The sequence below is a fragment of the Lontra canadensis genome, unplaced genomic scaffold, assembly GCF_010015895.1.
Source record: "Lontra canadensis isolate GAN:19392208 unplaced genomic scaffold, GSC_riverotter_1.0 scaffold12, whole genome shotgun sequence".
Classification (NCBI taxonomy): Eukaryota; Metazoa; Chordata; class Mammalia; order Carnivora; family Mustelidae; genus Lontra; species Lontra canadensis.
The window spans coordinates 26,979,144-26,990,779 of record NW_022631006.1 but is presented as its reverse complement, the minus strand read 5'-3'; the positions used below and the strand labels follow the sequence as shown (position 1 = coordinate 26,990,779).

General features: G+C 35.9%; 1 protein-coding gene across 1 annotated transcript; it reads right to left on the bottom strand.

Annotated features, from left to right (window-relative positions):
- Positions 1-402: 402 nt before the first annotated feature.
- Positions 403-1,338, bottom strand: LOC116867497 (olfactory receptor 4F3/4F16/4F29-like). Its single transcript, XM_032857124.1, has one exon. It carries the CDS (start codon positions 1,336-1,338, stop codon positions 403-405), a length of 936 nt encoding a protein of 311 aa, XP_032713015.1.
- Between the last annotated feature and the right edge of the window lie 10,298 nt (positions 1,339-11,636).

The window sequence follows — 11,636 nt, the reverse complement described above, 5'->3', positions numbered from 1 at the left end:
GAACACATTCTCTGTTTGGCACCTTTTGAGGGGGAAGACAATTGGAAATAGTGGATTAAGGTGGTGATAACTTTGGTTTGACATATTTTCCTTAGTAATTACAGAGGGATGAACAGGAAGCATTTATTAATTTACCCCCCCAAATCAAGATAAAAAATACTACACTGAGTTTTCATAAATATTAAATAAAATAATGTACATAAAACATCGACCACAGGGTCTGAAATACAGAAGTCCCAAAATTAACTCCCTTTATCATTCGTTAGGGTACTAGAAATACAGGGTAATGTGGTAAATGCCTAAATGTAACCTAGTACATGAAATTAATAGAGACCTACAACTTCAATTACTTTATTTTTTCTGTTGTTATTGAACATGGAGCTAATTTTTTTTAAGTATTTACTACATTTTCCTGTAACTCACAAGCTGATGACAGAGTTTCTTCATTGCTGCCTTCATCTCCTTGTTCCTGAATGTGTAGATGACCGGATTCAGAAAGGGGGTGAGAACTGCATCAAAGATAGCAAGAAATTTATCCAAGTGTGATGAGGGGAAGGGCCAGGTGTAGAAGAAGATTAATGGTCCAAAGAATAAAACCACCACAGTGACATGAGCTGACAAAGTAGAGAGGGCCTTGGATAATCCACCTGAAGAGTGTTTCCAAACTGTGGCCAGAATTATGATGTAAGAAATAATCAATATAAAGAAGGAACCCACAGAGATGAGTCCACTATTGGCTGTGACTATGAACTCCAGTCTATTGGTCTCCGTGCAAGCAAGTTTAATGAGTTGAGGAAGGTCACAATAAAAGCTGTCCAGTACATTAGGACCACAGAAGGGCAAGTCTACAACAAAAGCCAATTGGGCCACTGAGTGGATAAGGCCAAGGACCCAGGCTGCAGCCAGAATCAAAATGCACATTTGTGGGCTCATGATGGTCAGGTAGTGGAGAGGCTTACAAATGGCAACATATCTGTCAAAGGCCATGGCAATGAGCAGCACCATTTCTGTGCCCCCAATAGCATGAATAAAGAAGATCTGAGATATACAACCTCCAAAAGAGATGGCTTTTCGTTTTCTGAAAAGGTCATAAATCATTTTGGGAGCTGCAATAGAGCAAACTCCCACATCAAGAAAGGAGAGGTTGGCCAGCAGGAAGTACATAGGAGAGTGCAAGGTAGGGTCAGTGCTCACAGAGAACACAATGAGGAGATTTCCCAGTAGGCTTGCCATGTAGAATACAGAGGCAAAGAGAAATAGGAGAAGCTGGACCTCCCATGAACTGGAGAGTCCCAGGAGCACAAACTCAGATACCACAGACTCGTTGGCTCCATCCATTAGCTCTGCAAGCAGAGGTGACACAAATTTTACCTGCAAGAAAGAGTAAAGAGAAAATCAGCTTCATGGGAGTCACTGCATGAGTTTCAGATCATAAAGAAAAAACATTACCTTACTTCACAAAGTCCGAACACATCTAATATAACCCCTACACTGTAATTGCAGAAAATAGGCAGTAACTCATTGCTAAAAAGCACTATTTCTAACTCCCTAATCTCCTTAAAATTCCCTCAGTTTTGATAAGAGAAGATTAAGCAAAATCTGCTAAATCAAAAGGGTTGTAAGAGGCAGATCAGGAATGCCCTGGAATAACATGAGAGAACAAAGAAGAAATGGAAATGAGCTCATTGACTTTTCCCTCAGAGTTTGTTACTCCTACTCATGGAGTTCCCGAAAACTCAGGCAATTTATGATGATCTTTGTTTTCCTTACCCCTTTGATTGCCTTCTACATGCAATGCTATCACTCTCATTAATGTTCTCTTGTGTTTAGCCCCATGCTTTTGCATTTCATCAAATCATATTCACCTTTTCCTCCTCAAGAAAAAAGATAATGTAGAAATTCTGAAGTTATTGAGCTATTGTAGCACAGCTCAGGGAGTGGAAGTGATCACGGAGCTTGAGCTATGAGAACATACAATGAAATTCTAACAAACCAGAAGAGAGATTTTCCCTGAAGAATCTAAAGATGTTGAGCTAATGTGATACAGAAAAAAAAAAAATTATGTGATTTGTATTTGTAGAACCTTGCCCATACCATATTTACTTTTCATGGTTCATGGAATGACAAAAAGAACACAGCACTTGGAATTAGAAAAGCTGTGATAAGATCCTAGTCTTAACTCTATGAGAACTTAAATTCTTTTTCCCATCCCTTCTACAACTTGACTCACTTTTATTTTATGTGATGTCATTCATGATATAGTACATCATTAGTTTTTGATGTAGTGTTCCATGATTCATTGTTAAACTCAGTTTCATCATTTGTAAAATAAAGGGGCTGAGGTGAGTGATGCTAAGTAATCTAACATTTCAATGATTTTATAAGAGAGTGCCACTTCAGAATGTAATGAAGCCCATCATAATGATGGTATTTTCTGCATCAGACTGCTACCATATTCACTATCTTTTCCCTATCTGCAGTTAGTTATAAGTCCCACATCCCGGAGAAATCCCTCTCCTCGTATCTCCCTCTTCTCTAATTCCTTTTGCATTACTTACATGACTCAATTAGCATATTATTATAAATTTGCTATATCATTCATTTTGCCCTTTATCATAATCATTGGTAATCAATCATACACAAAAATATAAATAATAAAAAGTACTATATAATAAATGTCGAATAAGTAGTATGATCATAGAATTTGTGAAGCAAAAAAGATACCGAGAGTGTTAGAGTGATCCGAGCTTTCTTAGAGAGAAATCAAGTCCTAGGGGCACCTGGGTGGCTCAGTCAGTTAAGCATCTGATTTCAGCTCAGGTCATGATCCCAGGGTCCTGGGATCCAGCTGGCATTGGCTTCCGGCTCAGTAGGGAGTCTGCTTCTCCCTTTCCTTCTGCCCTTTCCCCTGCTCATCCTTTCTCTCTCTCTCTCTCTCTCCCTCTGTCTCTAATAAATAAAATTTTTTTAAAATAAGTATTGTAAAGGTGGTAAGTTTTCTTTTTTAAAAAGATTTTATTTATTTATTTATTTATTTATTTATTTATTTATTTATTTGACAGAGAGCGAGAAAGGGAACACAGGCATCGAGGGAGCTGGAGAGGGAGAAGCAGGCCCCAGGATCATGACCTGAGCGGAAGGCAGACACTTAACAACTGGGCCACCCAGATGCCCCTCAAATAAATAAATAAAATCTTTAAAAAAAAATCGAAACCTACACCACGCTTTAAGATATGGATATAATTTATTTAGATAGCTTCATATGTAGGCTTAAAGAATTTATATAATACATAATATAATTAAGAAGTATAAGCAGGGGGACACCTAGGTGGCTTAGTCTGTTAAGCGTCCAACTCTTGGTTTCAGCTGGGGTCATGATCTCAGGGTCATGGGATTGAACCCCGCATCAGGTTCCATGCTTGGTGGGGAGGCTGCTTGAGAGTCTCCCTCTTCCTCTCCTCCTCCACCTGCTCTCTTTCTCTCTCTCTCTCAAACAAATAAATAAAACTTTTTTTAAAAAAGGAAATATAATCAGGATTATATATATAATCAAGAAATACCTCCCAAACTGGAGCAATGTTTGATGAACTATTTATGAATGTAATGATAACAGTCAAAATCAAAGCAAAAACAGGGACTACCATGTGTAACACACCATAATAACTTCTTTAAATGCATAAAGTTGTTTGATATTTATAAAAGCCATAAAGTTGGTATTATCAGCTTTCTTTGCAATGAAGGAAATCTAAACCAAGAGGAAACGAACAAATTAGAACAATTAAGTGATAGAACTGAAACTGATTCCCTCATCTGCCTCTCAACCAGTATATAGAGAATACTTCTCTTTTCTCATGATTTTCTGATGTGTGACACACCTTAGTCCCTTTCTGGATGTCCCATATTCTTCAGTCAGCATCTTAGCCAGATCTAAATGAAGTGTTGTCCTCAACTGTTCAAAAGCATTTGGGCTTCTTAGCTATTTCAAACACATCTATAATTTTTCCATGCTATTTAAATAACCACGGTGGGAGAAGGCAAATCTATATAATACCTGCATCTCGGAGCAGTCTGGTTGAGTTCCAGGCCCATTCTGTCTTGATCCATATGGACTCCTTTTAGCTTCCCATAGAAGAAATCCAGATCTCACCAGTCTGATTAATAGAGAAAACAAAGATGCTCTGTCTCCATATCAAGAAATGAAATAAAGCCCAGGATTAAACCAAGTCATATTTTATTCCCTCTGAAAATATGACCTCCTAACCACTTGAAATCTTTTTTTGTTGTTGTTCTCAGACTTAGATACCAATGGAGGAAAAAAAAGTAATTTCTGTTTCTGACTACATGTCCTTTTTCTTCTCATTTGTATTCGTTCTTGCCCATTAAGCTCAACTGAAGCTGCTTCTATTGTACAAAATAACATATTATTGATCTCTGTACAAAACAATCTTGTCACCAGAAAAATCTATTCAATGCTGATTTTGGGGGACTTAAACATTGTACACCAGTATCCCTTGGATATTTCTATATTTGTCACCCACCCACTCATTTAAAAATCTAACATGTGACTGTTTCCAAAGAGTTAAACATATTTAACATTCCCTGGTTAAAACTAACATTACTTCATCCACAGATAACTATAAAAATGTTATTATTTTAAGAGATATGGCTAATTGGCACACATGAGAATACTGACCATATGACACTGCAGAGATTTGGGATCACCAGTATGAGTTCATTTATTCAAGGGAATTTTCATTCAGAATCCTGGCAGACCAACAGAAGAGACTATTAATGAGTCACCAAAGAGAGGACAAAGTGACCCCCCAAATTTAAGAAAACACAATTTTCTTTACTTAATTTGAAATATTTAAGTAAGTAAGGCTAAAGAAGGATTCCCGAGGAACATGGGAATATACACTGCCTTATATTTATGTTAAACTCAACTCTGCCAAAGAGCCATGGCGGTTAAAAAGGGAACCTTCAGAGAAATTCCCAGGTTAGTGTGCGTGTGTGTGTGTGTGTGTTAATTATTCGTAAATCTGCTCTGCTCTACAATGCTCTGCTCTACTCTGCTCATACAATCCATAGTATGGAAATGTTCAGCTACACATTCTACTATATGATCTACAACTTCACATTAAAAATATTACTTTTAAGTCAGAAACAACCATATTGTGTTTAGAACTGGTTATGAATTAGGAATCAGAAGAGAGATCAATTCTATTCAAATCTGGCCAGTAGCTCACCCTATATCTTCAGATAACTCACTTCATATCTCTATAGTGTCATTTCCTCAACTGTAAAATGAGCAAGCTCTAGAAAATGATTCCTACAGTCCCCTCCAGTTCCAAAACTTCTTATGTCATATGCAACTGTAGTATGTTCATTGATTAAGGGGAAAGAGAAAGAGAGTACAAAAAAAGGAGATAAGTATCAAAGGAAAAGTATCAGATACAAGGTTTTTATGCATCTGACTTAAAAACTTGAGAGAGAAAATTCAGAAAATAAGTAAAAATCAATCCTGCAATTTTTTACTACTTATGATAGAAGTAGAAATACAAATTATAAGAAATAGTATATCTGTTCAGTATTAAGGAGAGAGAGGGAAAAAAATCTTCTTGTGTTATACAGCCCTATAATAACCTGACTAACTCCAATGGCTTATAGAGGTGAAGAGGAATAAAAGCTTCACACAAACGAAGAAAAAAGAATTATCTGATGAGGAAAAAAAAATCCTACCTAATGAAACACAGTTCCATATGCTCACTGACATGAAACTCCTACAAAGCAAATTAAAAATTTTTAATAAAAAAGAGTATAAGATTACCACAGACAAACTTTATGCTTTCTAAGCTGTAAAATACTAAATAAGTGTGAGGTAACTTTTAAAAGAAAAAAAATTAAAATTAAAGAAATTAGAAATACAAAGAGCCAGTGCAAGATCTACACAGTTAAAAAAGAGAAAATAAACTTGAAAACAAATGGCGGAGAACAGACCCCAGAAAAATATTGCCACAGAGCAGATGAAAATTAGGACCAAATATTTTACCATGAATTTTTTAACTTACAGGATTGATTGACTTTATTTTTTTAAAGGATACATAATTAGTAATTTAAAATCTCAAAAAGATATGACAAAATAACAGAAAGACATTAAATTTAAAAGGCCTATCTCAAGAAAGAAATAGTAGAAAAGATTATTTTTTACAGATAGGTAAAATTGTAAAGACACCAAGGGAAAGCAGATACTGCTGAAAACACAGTAAGGAGAGATAAAGATAAGGACAAGAACCCAAAGAAATGGAAATGCACTAAGAGATTAAAAAGCAAGGAAGATACAGATATGAAAGATTCAATATGCACATAATTGGGGTCCCAAAGAAAATACAAATGAAACAGAACACATCTTTAAAGCTATCATTTTAAAAGCTTTGCAGAGTGCTACCTGGGTGGCTCAGTCAGTTAAGCATCCTAATCTCAGAGGTCTGTGATCAATCCCCACGTCAGGCACCATGCTCAGCAGGGAGTCTGCTTGAGATTCTCTCTTCCTTTCCCTCTGCCCCTCCTTTCCTTCTCCTTTTCTCTTTCTCTTTTAAATAAATAAATAAATAAATAAATAAAATCTTTTTTTTTTTAACTTTGCAGAAATAAAAGAAGACTTGACTTTCCAGCTTGAAAGTGCATCCCATCCAAAATAAAAAACAAGGAAATAAACAAAAAGCCTGGCACAAAATGTTCAAAACAAGATATCACTGAAAAAAATTATTTGGACATCTAGCCAAAAATAATTTAAATTACTTACTAATTAAATCAGCCATAGCATCATTCAACATCAGAAAAACATCAAGAAGGAAGGAAGGAAAGGAAGAAAGGCAGGGAGAGGGAGGGAGGGTGAAAGGAGGTGGGGGGGAGAGAAGGAAGGAAGGGAGAGAGAAAGAAAGAGAGAAGGGAAAATGGAAAGAAGGGAGGAAGGAAGGGGAGAAAGAAAGGGAGAGAGGAAGGAAGGAAGGAAGGAAGGAAGGAAGGAAGGAAGGAAGGAAAAAGAAAGAGGGAGGAAAGGAAAGAAACACTGAAAGAATCTTTACAAAGACCTCAAGTAAAGAAAAATTTCATAGGGACACCTGGGTGGCTCAGTGGGTTAAAGCCTCTGCCTTCGGCTCGGGTCATGATCCCAGGGTCCTGGGATCGAGCCCCGCATTGGGCTCTCTGCTTAGCAGGAAGCCTGCTTCCTCCTCTTTCTCTGCCTGCCTCTCTGCCTACTTGTGATCTCTCTCTGTCAAATAAATAAATAAAAAATCTTTAAAAAAAAAAAAAAGAAGAAGAATTTCATAAACAGTCACCCTGGTTTTCAATTATAAAGGTAACAGGAAAGTATTTTTGAATAGGAAAAATGTAAAACAAAAATTATTGAAAAAATATTAGAAGGCAAACTTTCAGTGAACCAGAATAAACACTGAATTTATTTCATTATAGAACTAAAGCTAAAATTAAAAGTAGGGACAATTATTACCAGCAGGATGTGAATATTACTAACTTGACATCTAGAAATGGTACAAATAAAAGGTGGAAAAGTAAAGGAAAGAATAAGTACTATCGGGCGCCTGCGTGGCTCAGTGGGTTAAGCCTCTGCCTTCGGCTCAGGTCATTATCTCAGGGTGCTGGGATCGAGTCCCACATCGGGCTCTCTGCTCAGTAGGGAGCCTGTTCCTCCCCTCTCTCTCTCTGCCTGCCTGCCTACTTGTGATCTCTCTCTGTCAAATAAATAAAGTCTTTAAAAAAAAAAAAAGAATAAGTACTATCATTAGCATAATTCCCTCATCTTTCAGAACTGAGGGTCAAAATACATTATTTTAAGTTATTACTCTAGTAATGGATATTAGGTATATTTAATAATCCAAAGATAAATACAAAAAAAGTAAAATAACATAAGTTAGATGTGAAAATAAGGGAGGAGTAGAAATGATCAAATATATTAATTTCATCAGACACTAGAATAAAATCATCAAGCTTCACTTATCAAAAGAAAATGCAAATGTAAAACAAAAGAAATAGCTACCTTATTTGTCCATAGATATCTATTCCTGTTTTATACTCACTTTGGATTATACCTATTATCATTATAATGTAAAATTCAAAATGAATATACAACTTGATTTCATTTATATATGGAAGTTAAGAAACAAAGCAAATAATCAAAAGGGAAAAAAGAGGGGGGGGGGCAAAAAAAGAAACAGACTGGTAATTACGGAGAATAAACTGACAGTTACCAAAGGAGGAGTGGGCAGGGATGGGTTAAATAGGTGATAGAGATTAAGGAGGACTCTTGTTGTGATGAGCATTGGGTGTTGTATGGAAGTGTTGAATCACTAAGTTGTACTTCTGAAACTATTATTAAACTGTATGTCAACTAACTAAATTTAAATAAGGTTTTTTTTTAAAAGATATGTGTTGGTAAACTTATGTGTAGAAGCATATTTAAAGAGCCATATGCTTAACTCATTGCAACTACACTACATACAAAACTTTCAACTAACATCTTTTAAGATTTATTTATTTATTTACTTATTGGAGAGAGAGAGACAGAGATTGTGACAGAAGGCAGGAGCAGGGAGCAGAAGAAGAAGCAGACTACCCACCAGGCAGGGAACCCAATACAGGAATCTATCAGGGTACTCCATGATCATGACCTGAGCCAAAGGCAGTTGCTTAACCAACTGGGCCATGCAGGCATCCTTAACTAACATCTTCTGTCATTAAGATATGTCAGTAAACTTATTAAAAAGCATACACACAGACACACGCATGCACACACACGTTAGGAATAAATGAATATCTGTGGGCCAAATAACTCTGGGTTTCTTTTGTTTAACAGATCGAGTGAACCAAAAATATGTAAGGATATAAAAGATTTAATGTATATAAATAATAAGACAAATCTAAGTAACATCATATCCTGAAATTTAAAACTTAACTTATTCCAGGAACCTGGTTGGTCCAGTTGGTTAAGCATCTGCCTTCAGCTGGGGTGGTGATCCCACAGTCCTGGGATTGAGTCCCATATCATGCTCTCTGCTCCATGGGGAGTCTGCTTCTCCCTCTACCCCTCCCCTCCCTTTTACTCATATATATATATAAATACACATATATATATATTTTTTTGAGATAGCATGATATGTATATATCATGCTCTCTATCTCAAATAAATAAAAATCTTAAAAAAAAACTTAACTTAGCCTTCATTTCAAGTACCCATGGAAACCATATATGTGATGATATATTATATCCCAATAAATTTCATACTCTAATAACAATCTAAGAAAATTTGAATTTAAGAATAAAGCCAGACTTATGAACAACCAGTGGATCAAAGAGAAAATCAAAAGGAAAATGAAAACATAGCTTGACACAAATGAAAATAGAAACACAACATCCCAGAACTTATGGGATGCAACAAAAGCAATTCTATGACAGAAATTTACATTACTACATTAAGGGGAAAAACGTCTCAAAAAAGTAACCTAACTCTGCTCCTCAAGGAGCTAGAAAAGGAAAAAGCAAAGCCCAAAATATGCAGAAGGAAGAAAATAGAAAAGATAGGAGCAGAAATAAAATGAAATAAAGACCAGGAAAAAAGTAGAAAAGATGAATGAAATTAAGAGGGGTTTATTTGGTTTTTTTGTTTGTTTGTTTGTTTTTAGCAAATAAAATTAACAAACTTTCTCATGGTTAAGAAAGAAAGAAAGGGAAAAAAAAAGAAAGAAAGACAATTCAGATAAATAAAATCATAAATGAAAGAGGAAACATTACAACTGATTCCACAAAAATTCAAAGGATCTTAATACTACTGTGAACAATTAATTATATGTAAACAAACTGGATAACCTAGGAGAAATGGATAAAACCCTACAAATGTATAGCTTACCAAGACTGAACCATGTAGAAACAAACAAACAAAAAAATCTGAACAGATTAATTTTGAGTAAAGAGATTGCATTAGTCATCAAAACCCTCGCTCTGGGTGCCTGGGTGGCTCAGTGTGTTGAAACCTCTGCCTTCGGCTTGGATCATGATCCCAGGGTCCTTGGGATCGGGCTCTCTGCTTGGCGGGGAGCCTGCTTCCCCCACTCTCTCTGCCTGTCTTTCTGCCTACCTGCCTACTTATAATCTTATAATCTCTGTCTGTCAAATAAATAAATAAAATCTTAAAAAAACAAACAAACAAACAAACAAAATCCTCCTGCAAAGAAAAGTCCAGGACCTGATGGCTTTACTGGTGAATTCTATCAAGCATTTGCAGAATCAACGTCAATCCTTAAACTCTCCCCCAAAAAAATTGAAGAGGAAGGAACACTTGCAAGGACTGATTTTACATGCTCAGCATAAAAGTCAAAAGTAGAAAAATAGATCTTTATATTTATTCATTTTATTGTTCTTTCTTCTATCCTGAAGTTCTGATATCCTCATTTTATCTTTGCCTCTTGAACAACTTTTTTAACTATCCTTTTAAAGTGGCTGTTGTTACAAATTATCCTAGATTTCCTTCTGAGAATAACATTATTTTTACTTAATTCTTTGTTTTCAGCTTTACTGAGATATAATTAAAATACAACAAACTCTTCTCATTTAATGTATATAAGTCAATGTTATTGTAGTATATTTATAGAGCTGTGCAACCATCACCATAATCTAATTTTTGAATTTTTTATTATCCCCAAAAGAAACCTTATAACCAGTATCAGTCAATCCTTATTCCCCTCACCCCAACCTCTAATAACCATTAACAAATTTTCCACATTTATAGATTTGCCTATTTTGAAAATTTCATAAAATTCAACTATAAAATATGTAGTCTTTCAAATAATAATAATAGTGCCAAAAATTTAACTAAAACCTGAAAAAATTAATCCTTCATGACATAACAAACAAAATGGGAAAAAATACAGAGATGCCTTTGTGAAAATTGAGAAAACTCGAAAATGAGCCATGTATGGGTGCCTGGGTGGCTTAGTCAGTGAAGGATCCAACTCTTGATTTCAGCTCAGGTCATGATTGCAGGGTCGTGAGGTTGAGCCTTAGGTGGGGATCCATGCTCAGCAGAGTCTGCAGGAGATTCTCTCTCTCTCTCTGTCCCTCCTCCCCACTCTCTCTCTTTCTCACTCTAAAATAAATGAATAAGTCTAAAAAAAAATGGGCTATGTATCTGATAACATTAGAGATATAATATGTGTTTTATTAAACAAAATGATTTTTTTTAGATATTTGTAATTACACAAGATTGGGGAAAATGTTCATCAGTAAAGGAGTAGCTGGGGGGGGTGAGGAGACGGAGTAACAGGGTGACAGGCATTAAGGAAGGCATGTGATATAATGAGCACTGGGAATGTTTATTTGAAAAATAAGAAGGGGTGGCTGGGTGGCTCAGTCATTAAACATCTGTCTTTGGCTCAGGTTATGGTCCCCAGGTCCTGGAATTGAGCCCCATGCTGGGCTCCCTTGCTCAGCAGGGAGCCTGCTTCTCCCTCTGTCTGCTTCTCCCTCTACTTGTGCTCTCTCTTTCCATCAAAAAAATAAAATACAAAAAAGAAAGAAGAAGAAGAAGAAGAAGAAGAAGAAGAAGAAGAAGAAGAAGAAGAAGA

What these genes read in the sequence shown, in the direction of transcription:
- LOC116867497 (XM_032857124.1), bottom strand. Translation starts at nt 1,338, where the DNA reads ATGGATGGAGCCAACGAGTCTGTGGTATCTGAGTTTGTGCTCCTGGGA.